The 17,418-nt window shown below is 34.0% G+C and overlaps 1 protein-coding gene across 1 annotated transcript in view; it reads left to right on the top strand.

Annotated features, from left to right (window-relative positions):
* Positions 1–17,418, top strand: part of LRRC40 (leucine rich repeat containing 40) — a 67,601-nt gene that overhangs the window by 10,569 nt on the left and 39,614 nt on the right. Inside the window, exons 2-4 of the mRNA XM_036890167.2 lie at positions 10,466–10,647; positions 11,884–11,957; positions 14,105–14,234. Of these exons, the coding sequence (XP_036746062.2) occupies positions 10,466–10,647; positions 11,884–11,957; positions 14,105–14,234 (386 nt within the window). The remainder of the gene's footprint in view (positions 1–10,465; positions 10,648–11,883; positions 11,958–14,104; positions 14,235–17,418) is intronic.

Below are 17,418 nucleotides of genomic sequence, written 5' to 3'. Positions count from 1 at the left end.
ATCAAATTAAAAATCAAGTTCTTTAGTCAATTTAGCCACATTTTAAGTGCTTGGTAGCCATATGAAGCTATTGGCTACCATATTGAATAGTGTGAGTATAGGATATTCCCGTTATTGTAGAAAGCTCTGTTGAATAGTGCTACTTAAGGGCAGTATTCACCCTAGGACAAATTTATTCATCCATTTACTTGATATATATGCATGTATGTACATATGTGTGTGTGTGTGTGTGTGTGTATGTGTGTGTATTCCTTCAGATTACCTTGAATATTAAATCTGTATTTTAAAAATTGGCATTCTTTTTATTTTCAGTTTACATTACTGGGATATAATTTATAAATAGTATGTGTACTGTTTTAAGTTCAATGAGTTTTGACAAATATATATAATTGTGTAAACATTACCAGAATCAAGATATAGAACATTTCTAATACTTGAAAAGTTCCTTTATGTCCCTTTGCTGTCAGTCCATCTTTACTGCTAGCTCCACACAACCAATATCTGCTTTTTTGTTAATACAGATTAACTTCTTCTAGAATTTCATTTAAATGGAATTATACACTTGCAATCTTTGGTTTTAGGCTTCTTTTACTTAGTATAAATTTTTTGAGATTGATCCATGTTGCTCATATCAGTAATTCTTTTTTATTGTTGAATAGTTGTCTGTGTATGTATATACTTCAATTTATCTGTTCATCTATAGACGGACATTTGAGTTGTTCTAGTTTTTGGGTGTAATGAATAAAACCGCCATGAGCTTTTTGTTACAGACTGTGTAGACATGTTATCATTTCTGTTGAGTAACATACCTGAGAGTAGAATTGATGAATATGTATTAATAAATATATATTTAACTTTATATGAATTCACCAAACTTTGCTAGTAGTTACATGGGAGAGTCACTTGCTCCACATCATTACCAACACTTGTCAGTCTTTTTAACATCAGTTATTCTTGTGATTGTGTAGTATCTCCTTATGGTTTTAAATACCTTTCATTGATGAGTAATGATGTTGAACATCTTTTTAGCTGCTCACTATCTGTTCGTATATCTTTTGCCAAGAGTTCAGACTTTTTTTTTGTCTATTTTTAATTTGGGTTGTTTGTTAAGCTAGTAAGTTATAAGACCTTTTGTATTTTGGGGATACAAGTCCACAGAAATTGATCTATGTTACTATCTAATATATTCTCCCTGTCTGAGACTTGCTCTATTTTCGTAATTATTTCTTTAGAAAAACTTAAGTTTTTACTATTGATGAAGTCTAGTTTATCAATTATTTTCTTTATGATTTGTACTTTTTCTGTACTAAGAAATTATATCCATCTTGAAGCTGTGAAAATTATCTCCTCTGCTTTCTTTTAGAGTTTTTATAGTTTTATGTTTTACATTAATTCTATGATTGAATTTTTATAGTTTTATGTTTATATTAATTCTGTGATCTCTCTGGAGTCAATTTTAGAGCATGTCACAAAGTAATAGTTGAGGTTCATTTTTTTATCATACAAATTTACAGTACCAATATCATTTGTTGAAAAGCAGTTTCTTTCTCATTAAATTATCTTGGAACCTTTGTTGAAAATTAGTTGCCAATCATTCCCTGGAATTTTTTCTGAACTCTTCTATTGATCTATGTGTCTGTCATTGTGCCAATACACACTGTCTTAATAAACTTTATGGTAAAACATGAAATCAAGTACAGTTAAGTCTTACAACTTCCTTCTATCTCAAAATGAATTAGCCTACTTTATTTTATTTTTTTTATCATTTCAATGTGTATTTTAGAATCCACTTGTTAATTTCTACAGAAAAGCCTCCTGGGATTTTGATCAGAATTGTACTGAATCTATAACTGGGTTTAGAGAGAAATGACATCTTAACTGTATTGAATCTTCAAGCTGTAACATGGTATATTTCTCTGCTTACCAGGAACTCAAATCTAAGTTTTCATAGCAATATTTTATATTTATATACCATAGGTCTTGCTTATATTTGTTAAATTTAATACTGAATATTTCGTGGCTTCAGATGCTACTGTAAATATTTTTTTAAAATACAGTTTGTGATTGTTAATACATAGAGATGATTTTGGTACATTAATCTTGAATTCTGTGAACTTTCTAAACTTATTGCACATAATTTTTTTGGTAGATTCCTTAGGATTTTCTACATAGACGATCATGTTGTCTGCTAATAGAGACAGTTTTACTTTCCAATCTGAATGTCTTTTATTTTTGTTCTTGTATTGGTCAGGACCTCTAGTAAAATATTAAAGTAGTGAGAATGGGCATCCTTTCCTTGTACTCAGTGTTAGAGAGAAAGCACTGAGTCTTTCACCATTAAATATGATGTTAGCTATAAATTTTTCATAGCTACCCTTTATCAGGTTGAAGGAGTTCCCCTTACTACCTAATTTTTTGAGAGCTTTTATCTTGAATGATTGCTGAATTTTATCAGAAGCTGTTCTGAATTTCTTGACAATTGTGTGGTGTTTCTTTTTTTTTCCTGTTAATGTAGTAGATTGTATTGATTGATTTTCAAATGTTAAAGTAGCCATGCATTCTCGATATATTTCTAACTTGATCATGACGTATTATCTTTTTATATGTAGGTGCTACATTTGTTAAGTAATTTTGGTTGTATATTCACTAGGGATTTTAGTTTGTGGTTTTTAATGTTTTTTTTTTCCCCTTTTAATGTCTTTGATTTTGGTATCTGGGTAATTCTGGCTTTATCAGTGAGTTGGGAATTGTTCTTTCCTCTATTTTCTGAAAGGGTCTGTGCAGAATTAGTATCAAATTCTACTACAGAATTCACTAGTAAAACCATCTGTGCCTGGAGGTTTTTTGTGGGAAAGTTTTAAATAGCAAATTCAATTTCTTTAATAGGTGCAAGGCTACTGAGATTTTCTATTACTCTTGTGATCTTTTTTTCCCTTTGAAGGAATTTGTCCATTTCATCTAAGTTGTCAAATTTATAGGTATAAAGTTATTTATAATATTTCATTAATCATTTTAACATCTGTAGGATCTGTAGTGATACTCCTACTTTCAAAGAACCAAGCATTGGTTTTATTGCTTTCTTAATCTATTATTTTCTATTTTATTGATTTCTACTCTTTACTTGTTACTCTGCTTACATTGCATTTAATTTGTTATATTTCAGCCTTCCTAAGATTATAATTTAGATCATTGTGCAATAGAACTAATATGAAGCAAGACTAGCAGTGAATTAGTAATTGCTAAAGGAGTGCAGTGGGTACATGGAGTTATTTCTTTGTTTTTTTTTCCTTTGGTGTCATTAATCTACAATTACATGAGGAACTTATGTTTACTAAGTTCCCCCTTCACCAAGTCCCCCCCACAACCCCCATTATAGTCACTGTCCATTAGCATAGTAAGGTGCTGTAGAATCACTACTTGTCTTTGTGTTGCACAGCCCTCCCCATGCCTCCCCCCACCACATTATATAAATGCTAATCGTAATTCCCCCTTTCTTTTACCCACCCTTATCCCTCCCTTCCCACCCATCCTTTCCAGTCCCTTTCCCTTTGGTAACTGTTAGTCCAATCCTGGGTTCTGTGATTCTGCTGCTGTTTTGTTCCTTCAGTTTTTTCCCACATATGAGTGAAATCATTTGGTACTTCTCTTTCTCTGCCTGGCTTATTTCACTGAGCGTAATACCCTCTAGCTCCATCCATGTTGTTGCAAATGGTACGATTTGTTTTCTTCTTATGGCTGAATAACATTCCATTGTGTATATGTCCACATCTTCTTTATCCATTCATCTACTGATGGACACTTAGGTTGCTTCCATTTCTTGGCTATTGTAAATAGGTGTTGCAATAAACATAGGGATGCATCTGTCTTTTCCAACTCTAGTGCTGCATTCTTAGGGTAAATTCCTAGAAGTGGAATTCCTGGGACAAATGGTATTTCTATTTTGAGCTTTTTGAGGAAACTTGATACTGCTTTCCACAATGGTTGAACTAGTTTACATTCCCACCAGCAGTGTAGGAGGGTTCCCCTTTCTCCACAGCCTCACCAACATTTGTTGTTGTGTGTCTTTTGGATGGTAGCGATCCTTACTGGTGTGAGGTGATATCTCATTGTGGTTTTAATTTGCATTTCTCTGATGACAAGCGAAGTGGAGCATCTTTTCATATGTCTGTTGGCCATCTGAATTTGTCTTTGGAGAAATGTCTGTTCAGCTCCTCTGCCCATTTTTTAATTGGATTATTTGCTTTTTGTTTGTTAAGGTGCGTGAGCTCTTTATATATTTTGGATTTCAGCCCTTTATCGGATCTGTCATTTATGAATATGTTCTCCCATACTGGAGGATGCCTTTTTGTTCTATTGATGGTGTCCTTTGCTGTACAGAAGCTTGTCACCCTCTGTAACCATTTTGTTGGGAGTTTTTATCATGAATGGATGTTGAATTTTGTTGAATGCTTTTTCAGCATCTTTAGAGACAATCATGTGGTTTTTGCCCTTCTTTCTGTTTATGTGGTGGATGATGTTGATGGATTTTAGAATGTTGCACCATCCTTGCATCCCTGAGATGAATCCCACTTGGTCATGGTGTATGATCCTCTTGTTGTATTTTTGAATTCAGTTTGCTAATACTTTGTTGAGTACTTTTGCATCTATGTTCCTCAGGGATATTGATCTGTAATTTTCTTTTTTGGTGGGATCTTTGTCTGGTTTTGGTATTAGGGTGATGCTGGCTTCATAAACTGAGTTTGGGAGTATTCCCTCCTCTTCTATTTTCTGGAAAACTTTAAGGAGAATGGGCATTCTGTCTTCTCTGTATGTCTGATAAAATTCCGCGGTAAATCCATCTGGCCCGGGTTTTTTGTTCTGGGGTAGTTTTTTTATTACTGTGTCAATTTCATTGCTGGTAATTTGTCTGTTTAGATTTTCTGTTTCTTCCTTGGTCAGTCTTGGAAGGTTGTATTTTTCTAGGAAGTTGTCCATTTCTTCTAGGTTTTCCAGCTTGTTAGCATATAGGTTTTCATAGTATTCTCTAATAATTCTTTGTATTTCTGTGGGGTCCGTCGTGATTTTTCCTTTCTTGTTTCTGATTCTGTTGTTGTGTGTTGATTCTCTTTTTCTCTTAATAAGTCTGGCTAGAGGCTTATCTATTTTGTTTATTTTCTCAAAGAACCAGCTCTTAGTTTCATTGATTTTTTTTCTACTGTTTTATCCTTCTCAATTTTATTTATTTCTTCTCTGATCTTTATTATGTCTCTCCTTCTGCTGACTTTAGGCCACATTTGTTCTTCTTTTTCCAATTTTGATAATTGTGACGTTAGACTATTCATTTGGGATTGTTCTTCATTCTTTAAATATGCCTGGATTGCTATATACTTTCCTCTTAAGACTGCTTTCGCTGCGTCCTACAGAAGTTGGGGCTTTGTGTTGTTGTTGTCATTTGTTTCCATATATTACTTGATCTCTATTTTAATATGGTCGTTGATCCATTGATTATTTAGGAGCATGTTATTAAGCCTCCATGTGTTTGTGAGCCTTTTTACTTTCTTTGTACAATTTACTTCCAGTTTTATACCTTTGTGGTCTGAAAAGTTGGTTGGTAGAATTTCAATCTCTTTGAATTTACTGAGGCTCTTTTTGTGACCTAGTATGTGGTCTATTCTGGAGAATGTTCCATGTGCACTTGAGAAGAATGTGTATCCTGTTGCTTTTGGATGTAGAGTTCTGTAGATATCTATTAGGTCCACCTGTTCTAGTGTGTTGTTCAGTGTCTCTGTGTCCTTACTTATTTTCGGTCTGGTGGATCTATCCTTTGGAATGAGTGGTGTGTTGAAATCTCCTAAAATGAGTGCATTGCCTTCTATTTCCTCCTTTAATTCTGTTAGTATTTGTTTCACATATGCTGATGCTCCTGTGTTGGATACATATATATATATAAAATGGTTATATCCTCTTGTTGGACTGAGCCCTTTATCATTATGTAATGTCCCTCTTTATCTCTTGTTACTTTCTTTGTTTTGAAGTCTATTTTGTCTGATACTAGTACTACAACACCTGCTTTTTTCTCCTTGTTTTTTGCATGAAATATCTTTTTTCCATCCCTTGACTTTTAGTCTGCATGTCTTTGGGTTTGAATCTCTTGTAAGGAGCATATAGATGGGTTTTGCTTTTTTATTCATTCTATTACTTTGTGTCTTTTGATTGGTACATTCAGTCCATTTAAATTTAGGGTGATTATTGAAAGATATGTGCTTATTGCGATTGCGGGCTTTAGATTTGTGGTTCCCAAAGGTTCAAGGTTATCTTCTTTAGTATCTTACTGTCTAACCTAACTCGCTTATTGAGCTATTATAAACACTGTCTGATGATTCTGTATTTCTCTCCCTTCTTATTCCTCCTCCTCCATTCTTTATATGTTGGGTGTTTTATTCTGTGCTCTTTTGTGTTTCCTTTGACTGCTTTTGTGGGTAGTTGATTTTATTTTTTGCCTTTAGTTAGTATTTGGTTGGTCTGCTTTCTTTGCTGTGATTTTATTTTCTCTGGTGACATCTATTTAGTCTTCGGAGTGCTCCCATCTAGAGCAGTCCCTCTAAAATACCCTGTCGAGGTGGTTTGTGGGAGGCAAATTCCCTAAACTTTTGCTTGTCTGGGAATTGTTTAATCCCTCCTTCATATTTAAATGATAGTCATGCTGGATACAGTATTCCTGGTTCAAGGCCCTTCTCTTTCATTGCATTAAATATATCATGCCATTCTCTTCTGGCCTGTAAGGTTTCTGTTGAGAAGTCTGATGATAGCCTGATGGGTTTTCCTTTGTAGGTGACCTTTTTCCTCTCTCTAGCTGCCTTTAAAACTCTGTCCTTGTCCTTGACCTTTGCCATTTTAATTATTATGTGTCTTGGTGTTGTCCTTCTTGGGTCCTTTCTGTTGGGAGTTCTGTACACTTCCATGGTCTGATCGATTATTTCCTCCTCCAGTTTGGGGAAGTTTTCAGCAATTATTTCTTCAAATGCACTTTCTATCCCTTTCTCTCTCTCTTCTTCTTCTGGTACCCCTATAATGCGGATATTGTTCCTTTTGGATTGGTCACACAGTTCTCTTAATATTGTTTCATTTCTTGAGATCCTTTTATCACTCTCTGCGTCAGCTTCTATGCATTCCTGTTCTCTGGTTTCTATTCCATCAATGGCCTCTTGTATCTTATCCTTTCTGCTTATAAATCCTTCCAGAGTTTGTTTTGCTTCTGTAATCTCCCTCCAGATGTCTGTAATCTCCCTCTGGACTTCATCCCTTAGCTCTTGCATATTTCTCTGCAGCTCCATCAACATGGTTATGAGCTTTAATTTTAATTCTTTTTCAGGGAGGTTGGTTAGATCTATCTCTCCAAGCTCCTTCTCAGGGGTTGTCTCTGTTATTTTGGTCTGGATCAAAATCTTCTGCCTTTTCATGGTGATAGAGGTGGTTGTGGGGAGCTGGCGCGTGTGTCGACTGGGAGAACGTTCCTTCTTGCTAGTTTGTGGCCTTCCCCTCCTGGAAGAACAGTGACCCCTAGAGGCCTGTGCTGGGTGGCTGCGCACAGACTGGGTCTCTGATTCTTGTCCAGCCTCTGTGGAGTAAGCTCCGTGCTTGCTGTGGGTGTGGCCGCTCTCAGGCTGCTTCTCCACTATGGTGGAGCTGCGTTGGAGGGGAAATGGGAGGGAGGCTGTTTATCACCATGATGGGCCTCAGAGCTGCACTGCCACCCAGGAGATTAGGGCTCCTGGTGTTCCCTCGGATTCCCAGCTGCTGGGCTGAGTGTCCCAGGACGCTTCTGTCTAGCTGTGGGGTCCCTGTCCCTTTAAGACTTTCAAAAAGCACTCGCTTTTCTTTGTCCCAGGAGTGCCGGCTGTAGGGACCTGCTTGCAGGTTTTACTGTTCTGTTTCCCTGGTATCCAGCACCCCACACACTGTGTGTCTGCGCTCCGGTGCGGATAGCTAGGACTGGGTATCTAGCAGTTCTGGGCTCCCTCTCCCTCCCCGCTCCGACTCCTCTCCTCCTGCCGGGAGCTGGGGTGAGGGGCGCTTGGGTCCTGCCAGGCGGCGGCTTGTATCTTACCCCCTTCACGAGGCGCTGGGTTCTCGCAGGTGTAGATGTAGTCTGTCTGTTGTTCTGTATCTTCTGGTCTTTCTTTTAGGGATAGTTGTATTTGTTGTATTTTAAAAAATGTATATGGTTTTGAGAGGAGATTTCTGCTGCTCTACTCACGTCACCATCTTGGCTCCTCCTGGCCCTCATTTTTATCTATTAGTTTCTATGGTAAGCTGGTTTTAGAATGGCTCCACAGAATTTCTCAATAATTAAGGTTACTTATCTTTTTAGGGTTCTCTATATTCGTGGGGAGGGGAAGATAAGTGACATGAATCTTGATGCTGTAAGCTCTTAGAGAAATTGGGGTACCTCACAAACAATGGGGAAAAGAATGATTAGCAAGTCAATGTTTATGGAAAAGCAAATTGATACATGTTCTTATAACAGTACAGTATCAACAGTTGTCCATCCCCTGATTGTTCCCACAAAGACAAAAAGTTTTTTTAATGAAAATATCTGAAATAATGATAAAATTTTAATATTTAATGTAGATGATGGGTAACAGGTATTTTTTATTGTGTTGTGGGCAGACATCTTGTGCTGTCTACCTTCTTTGCCCCAAAAGATAATTTATTTCATTGCTTTTTAACTATAATCATCTTTATATATCTGTGTATAGGTATTAGAGAAAAACATATACAAATGCTCTCCATATTTTCTTTAGGAGTGGAATTGTGCATATCAGCTTCTTCCATACATTTTTTTAATGGCTTTGTATTGTTTTATCTTGCCTTTTTTTTTTTCTTCTGGAGCTCTTTGGTGACATAAGCTGTATTTTGATTAATAACTTCTTTTTCCTTCAAGAGTACCATCAATTTTTCATCAAATGCATATGCCTTCCCATTTCTACTGACTCCTTTGGTATTAGTGAGTAAATATGCCATTTCTGAGCTGATGTGTGTTTTCTCGTTCTCATTAGCCATCCATACCTACATAATAATAAATAATAATAATATATGGTAATTTTGATCTCAAAATAGTTGGGAAGAGTGAATTTTTATTTTGCTTTGCTTTGAAAATAAACATCTACAGAGCACCTACCTCCCAGAGTTGTGATGAGGTTTTATGAGTTAGAGATAGGAATAGATTCACATTCTGTATTTTCATATTTGCTAAGAGATTCATTGACAGAAGTGTAGAGAAGTAAAGGCTGTTTAAGCAGAGAGAAGGGGTAGAAGAGGGATCTTATAATTTATTCTAATATGAATATATGTACCTTGCTTTTTTGAGTGGATGTTAAGTCTCATGGATTTCAGGAGCTTTGCTACAGATTGTACAGAGTACTCATCTTGAGTTGTATTTTAGTGTCCTGAACTTTAAACGTTGACCACACCTTTTCATTTAATCTTGTTTTGAGATGATAGTCATTGACTGCAGAACATAACCAATCATTGCCTTAATTACTATCAGCTCAGAGTTCTAAATCATAGTAAAATGTAGTCTTACTTTTATAAAGGAATGCAGGACTCTATTTCAGATAGTTTTGCTACAACACTACAGCAAATTAATACCTTGGGAACTTCAAGTTTTACAATGATAAGCTGGACTCTCTCTGTTCAACTTGTACAGTCTTACTATATTAAAAGAATTGCTGTATTTGCTGCAGTAGAATTAACACTGTTTTGTGGTGGAGTAAGTAATAAAACTGTTATGACAGGTAAAATAGCTCCTACAAGAGTCTGATAGGCCTTGAAAATAACTCACTGAGAGACAAGACAATAAAGCTTTGCCAGAGTTTGAATCCCATCTCTTACTAGCTATAGAACCTTGGAAAATTGTACATTCTGTGCCCCATTTTCATCATCTGTAAGATGAGAGTAGTCAGAGCACCTACCTCCCAGAGTTGTTACGAGGTTTTATGAGTTAGTATGTTCAAAAGTGCCTGGTATTTGTAAGTATCAGCTATTCTTATTAGCTATTATTACTGTTAACAGTGTTTTCTCATACTTAGTATATACTTCTGATATAAAAGTTATAACATTACCTTATAAATGATTTCCATGCCTTCTGTGTTCTTTTAGTGTACTGGTATAACCAGAGTCCATTCTTTGTCTTGCATATCTACCACAATGTGTTGTGCAGTGTTTTTATAGTAAATGTAGTTGAATGAAGATAAAAGTGAGGTCTAATATGTAAGGTATGTATCACATACTCTATTTTTGAATAAAATCAGTTTTTAATCTAGTTGCAATTCATTGCTATTTGCTTGACTTATTTGAAAGTTTCTTTTAATGTTTCAGAAATTGCTTTTCAGTAGATAAACTGAATAGCTACTATAAAAGTATGTTACTTAGTTTCTCACTTCTTACTTTTTTTTTTTTCTTCTTGTGGTACTGGTGGAAATAGTGCCTCAGTGTGTCTGGAGAATAAATGTGGATATCCCTGAGGAAGCTAATGAGAATCTTTCATTCAGTGCTTCTGAGCGATGGTGGGAGCAGACGGATTTGGCCAAACTAATCTTATCCAACAATAAACTTCAGTCACTTACAGATGACCTCCAACTCCTGCCTGCACTCACTGTTCTTGATGTAAGTTGACTGATTATAAATATGAGTCATTAGTTGAAGAGACTAAAGCTAAATCAGGCTTCCATTAGCAGAAAACCCACATTCAGGTGGTAGAATGCAAGAAAGAATAACATATTACATGTTAGGCATAACATGATGGTTAGGAGCACATAGTCACATGAGGCTTCAAATTCTGACTCTGCCACTTGATAGCTGTGTGACTTTGGGAGAGTTACCTTTTTATGCCTCAGTTTTCACATCCATGAACTAGAACTTCTTCGTTTATACTACTACCTACTTTTTAAAAATTGTTCTTAGAATTAAATGGTTACAAACAGAATTGGCATTTAATAAGTGGTTGCTGCTGTTCATCTTTTGTTTATTGATATTTTTCATATTTCCCGTGCTGTATTTTCAGCTCTGTGACTGTTTTATAATTGGATATTTGTGGCTCTTTATCCCCTTCACCTATTTCAACAATAATAATATTACTATTATTTTTATCATTATTTTTCCAGACATTAAAGCAAGTACTTAAAATTGATTTTTTTTTTTTTACTTGCCTCCTGCACTGACTTAAATTATTGAACTTAAATTTTTGTATGTTTATTCAGGAACTATGTTTTTAGTCTCTGGTTGCTTTGTCATGTGGTACAGCATGAGTAATTTATTTCCCAGTCTACAGACTTCTGGTATACTTTACTTAGGAACACCAAAAATCTTCCTATTCATGTCTGAAAAAGATGGATAGATACAAATTTCTAGAGAACTTTCAATTTTCCTCATTTGTAAATTGAATGGTTTGGCTTAATTGTTCTCTGAAATTCCTTGTACCTTGAAAACTATGATTCTGTGAGAACATGACAGTAGTCCCCATCTTCTTCCTCATTTATTTTTTGTGTGTTGACATAAATTTATTTTGACATTTCTGATGACACAAATCATACCATAAGAAGATTAATTTCTAACCCTCTCATCTCTTTTCGAGATTAAAATTCTGCTTACTGGGGTGGAGGGTTTAAAAAATTTTTATCTTAATATTTTAAATTGATAACTTTTTCATGATTTCTGAACAGCAGTTTGGTCAATTTCAAACTCCTTTTCCTCTTCTATACACATAACAAATGACCAATAGTCCAACTCTATGCTATGAATTAGAAGAACAGGATTATTGTTGAAGGATTTGTACAGTGGCAAAGCTTGTATGGGGTTAATTGTAAGACTAAAATATTGACTTTGTCTTTTGATAACTTTTAGGTACATGATAATCAGCTGACATCCCTTCCTTCTGTTATAAGAGAGTTAGAAAATCTTCAGAAACTTAATGTCAGGTAAAATTTAAGCTACTTCAGTATTGGTAGTATAAAGCTATAAATTTAATATTCTTTATAATTTTTTTCTAACACTAGAACATTTTGTTGTATTATCTCAGAAGGTGCTTAAAGCTGAATAAAAGTTTTTAGTTTTAATTTTAAGATTTTTGATTTTAAAATTGCTACATGTTTTCTCATTTCACAAATTTAAGGCCAATTGATTTTTTAAAAAGTTTTTTTTTATGAAACAATTTTTAGTGATGATTTTACAAAATCTCTGTTGATATATCAAGTTTTAAGTTACTTTTAAGTTACCAAGTCCCAAAAATATTCAGGTGGTAAGCAATAGGAAGAATTTTTTTGTTTAATTAGAATGTCATTGATAAACAATCTTATGAAGGTTTCACATGAATAATATTGTGGTTTCAACATTCACCCATATTATCAAGTCCTCACCCCCCCATGGCAGTCACTGTCTATCAGCGTAGTAAGATGGCAACAGGAAGAAATTTAAAACAATTACTTTATTCATTTAAAATTTCATGGTTTTGATATTAATAGTTTTTCGACTTTTCTGAGGACTTTTGGGGTTCTATGCTTTTGGTACTCATTGATAGCTACACGGGGACTAGACAGCTAAGGCTCTAGTTAACTCTGTTGGCCCCTCAGTACACATTTCAACTTTCAAAAGAATAACTGCTTTTACGTGTTATATGTACAGATATTAGAGAAAAAGGGATTAGGGAAGATTTCATTTAGGAGAGAAAAAAAAGATTTTAAGTATTAAAAACAGTTTGAAAAACTGGTTTATAAAAAGGATATGGTTATAGATCTAAGATAGCATGGTCAAACCTGTTTTCTGCAGGTGAGTTAACTGGTTTGAGGTAAAATAGTTCCTCACATGACAATCTTCATCACGTGAAAAAACTTAAAATTACCATAAATTAGCAAAAATATCTATACATAAAATGGTGTTAATTGATAAGAACTACATCAGAACCTCTTCCCCTTATAAGTCAGACATGGATGTGGCCTGCAGAAGCAGAAATGGGGAGGCTGAGAGGAAAAAGTGAGGGAGTATGGAGTGGATGTGGCTTTAGCATTAGCTTTCCAACTCTTGATACATCTCTGCTCAAATAGATTCCTATAAAATATACAAAAAAATCAATTAAGTCACCAACAGTAGTAACCCATTTTTGAAGTTTTCAGGCGTTCTTATTTTATAAGACATCTGGCATTTTTGTTCCAACTACTTTTATTTTAATGCAATTTAAGGCTATTGTTATCCCTTAAAAGTTCCCATTTCCCCCTGTTACTTTTTAAATAATTGTATAAGGCATGAAAATAGAGTGAAATTCATAAGTGAACAGTTTGATTGACATAAATATGGGAACAAGTTAAGTCATCTCTTAATTATAAGGGGGTTTATCATTGTCAATGATTTGGGACTTGTCCTAAATCTGAATATCTGTAGAAGAACTGAGCTACAAAGTTAAGACTAGGTAGAAAGAAGAGTGGAATTGCATATTACATTCAACTGGACACACTAGGCCCTTCAACAGAAATAACTATTTTTTGTCTTGAGTGCTAGTTTTAAAACATAATCCCTGTATAAAATGTGACTCCACTGTAGTGTATGTGTGTACATATCTTTGTCAAAATTCTAAAACTCAGATACAGTATACAAAATTAAGAATCCAGTATATCTTTCACATAGGTAATATCAAGAGTTGGTTATAGGAAGCAGTCAAAAGTTCACAAATTGTTTGGTTAAGAACCTTCATTTCTTTGTTATTTTTCTTTGAAACTCTTGATTTTATTACTTTAGGTTACTGTCATTTTAGTAAGGGTATATCTTTCACATAGGTATATCTTTCACATAGGTAATATCAAGAGTTGGTTATAGGAAGCAGTCAAAAGTTCACAAATTGTTTGGTTAAAAACCTTCATTTCTTTGTTATTTTTCTTTGAAACTCTTGATTTTATTACTTTAGGTTACTGTCATTTTAGTAAGGGTATATTTTTAGGATGTAAAATTTTTAAGTACTGAAAATTGGTAACCATACTTCATTTTTTAAACGAACCCATGAATTTGGTTATAATAATGCTTTTATAAATATTATGTTGGCACCAGATTATTCAGCATTTATTTTATCAATCAATAGTCATAACAAACTGAAAGTACTCCCCGAAGAAATTACAAATCTAAGAAACCTAAAGGGCCTATATCTCCAGCATAATGAACTAACTTGTGTACCAGAGGGATTTGAACAACTTTTCAATTTAGAAGATTTGGTAAGTTGTGATTTTCCAAATTTTATCTAATTTGGGGCTGCGGGGATTTTTCATCAGACTTAGAAATTGTGTATATGATTGAAATCATGAGAATATGAACAGTTGATTGTATGACTAGATTATCAGAAACTCTGTATTTCGATTAGATCACTAAATTAATAATTGTTTATTTGTTTTTCCTATGTTTTCTTATGAAATCACCTTAGGTTTTAATTTAGGAATAGAGTTTGGGCAAGGGGTGGTAAGGATGCTTTGTTATTCAGAGTTTTTCTGACTTTAAGGTGTCTTTAGCATACCAATTTCCTTTTCTGCAGTTCCTACGTCCTTTTTTATAGCCCATTATGGCCCTCCTGGCCTGGAATGCCCACATAATCCCTTTAAGACCTTCGTTTTCTTCCCCATTTTTCAAAATGGCCATGTTACCTGGCAATATTTTCATTCTATCTGTGTCACATCTGAAACAGAGTTACCCATAAAGTATATAAATACTATTTTAATCATATTATTAAGAATAATAAAAAAAATACACACTTTGTTTAGTGCTTTACATATAGCAAGATACAGTTTTATCTCCGAAAACAGATAAAAAACTTAGGCTTATAAAAAATAACTTAATTCAAATCATGTAACTAATAAATAAGGAATTCAGGATTTTAACATAAGTCAATTTGATTCCAAAGTGTTTCCTTTTTTTTTCTTCCCACTTAATCACTGAGGGAGTAAAATTCCACTGTAAGGTATTGTTACCAACTAAATATGAGTTTGTTTGGTGAGTTGAAATAAAAAAATTTCACTAGAAGTAGTTGTCACACAAAATAAATATTATTTGTAGCAACCCCCGGGGAATCACTTCCAAAGTCAAGGCTCTACAGCAATGGAAAGCAAGTCTTTTTACTAGAATGATTAGCAAGGGAAGGTTTTACACCACATAATAGAGGTGGGTGTAAGTTCCTGCTGGTACAGTTTAAAAACATGTTTCTACATACATAGTTGTGCCTAGATTAATGTTGTAGCTCCCCCCTTGGTGAGGACTTTACTTTGATAATGAGGTAAAGGTAACTTGGGACACTTTTTGGCTTATCTGTAGAGGTGTCCCTTCTCTGATGTGGACCAAACTGATGTAGAACAGTTAGTGGTTGCTTTTCCTCCTGGAACTTAACTGAAAAACATCTATGAAAGACATTAGATGCTTTGGAAATCTTAGGGTTGTGAAATAGAAATGGGTCAAAACAGACTTTTGAGCTGCACAGGGTATTAACCTGTGACAATATCCTATCTGAAAGACTTTAGCTATGTTAGCAGATGGTCTAATACCCAATCTTTATTCCACATAGTTCTTTTCATAGTTCATTCTTGTTCTTTTCCCTACCACATGTTTTGAAAAAACTCATTTATGTCATTTTAGCCTTAAAGTTTATTTTTCACTAAAGGAAAAATTACTTCTTTTACTTCCATTTTGCTGTAAATATGCCCTCCTTGATATTTTCCTCATAGTGTTTGAAATAAAAAATATATACTGTTCTCAAACATTTCTTCAGTTATCTCTTTGTCTTGCAGTCTCATCAAATTGGAAATTAGGTTTGAAAAGTAAAAGGCAAGACACATAAAATGAATGGCAAAGGAGGGAGCTATCAGATTTTCTTATAAAATTTAATGGTAAAAGAGCTTTTTTTAAAAAAGCATCTAGGGTAGAAAGGAAACCTAATAACTATAGCAGTGCCCAGTTGTTTCCTCTTTATCGGTTCCCAGGTAGTCTTTTGCATAGTGAAAGGATGTTTCAGTTGAAAATTGTGTTCTTAAGGACTCATTAGCAAATAAGTCATAAATGTGAGCAGCAATATATTAAAACATTAAAAGTAAAACTGCTTAGCACAATGGCACTAAATAAATATTTATTGAATAAATTACTTAACATAAATACTGATTAATTTATATATCTTTTACTTTATATCTGATTATTAACTGAAGGACTTAAGTGTTTAACTTTATTAGTAATTATGCTGATTTGGGTTCCTTAAAAGGTCTTAAGAATTTGTGAATTTATATCTTTATCAGAAACTTTTTAAATTTAAGCTTTTTATTTTGGAATAAATTTGGATTTACAGAAATGTAAAGATAGTAAACAGATTTCCCTTATTTCCTTCATCCAGCTTTCCTGAGTGTTAACATTTTATGTAACATGCGTATTTGTAAAAACTAAGAAATTAACAGTGGTACAATATCACTAAGCCACAGATTTTATTAGGATTTTCCCAGTTTTTCCACTAAGGTCCTTTTTTTTATTGTTCCAGGATCCAAGTCCAGAATACTACAGTGCATTTAGTGTAACTTTTGAAATTACACGAAATTTATTTTTTAGTAATCTCTTGATTCTTAGACCTCAGAGTATTAGTGTCCTAGATTGTTATATTGTAGGTTATAAAAATATGTTACTTATGATAACAGTATTTTTTTAAATGTGCTGATCTAGCATTTTTAACCTTTTCTGTCTTCTTAATTTATTAGAGTTACAGAATACAATTGTTGAATGTTTGACTACATAAATGAAAGTCTTCAGAGGACAGTTCCTTTAAGTCATATTTTTCTTATTTATTGTTGTCACTGGCCCCACCTAGCAGTTTGTTGATAGCTAGTGGAGTACTCAAATACCATAAAAGGAGTTACTTGATTAATAACATTGTCGTTTAAAGTGAGTTTGAAAACAAAGCTCTGTCATAATTATTTAAAGAAAAAAGAAACAATGACTTAACAAAACATTGAAGTGTAGAAATTAATTAGGCAAGCTTGAATGAATGAACAGCAGAGTACCGTAGACTTCCAGACTTAGTCAAAGCAGACTTGCTGAGATCAGCAGAGGAACCAGGAGGGAATATTTTTTCCTCAAAAAATTTAAATGGCAATTTTTTTCAGCTTTATTTTTCTTTCTTTCAAGAATTTTTCATTCTCACAAAGATATTTTTCATTTCATATTCTAGTTTACCCGAGCAGTTTGCCCAGTTTATCATAGGTACTCAATAAATATTGGGTAAACAAATGGTTTTTTTTTATTGAAAATATGAATGTGATAAAGTATGACTTAATAGAAACCTTTGTGTAAAATATCTTTGAAGTCAGAAGTCATTCTAATTCCTCTCTGCCAAGTTATTAGCACATTGTGGGCCTACAGAATACTGAGGTAATGAAT

Source organism: Manis pentadactyla, chromosome 4 (assembly GCF_030020395.1).
Source record: "Manis pentadactyla isolate mManPen7 chromosome 4, mManPen7.hap1, whole genome shotgun sequence".
NCBI lineage: Eukaryota > Metazoa > Chordata > Mammalia > Pholidota > Manidae > Manis > Manis pentadactyla.
Note: the sequence above shows the minus strand (reverse complement) of the source record. Positions and strands in the feature narration are given on the sequence as shown.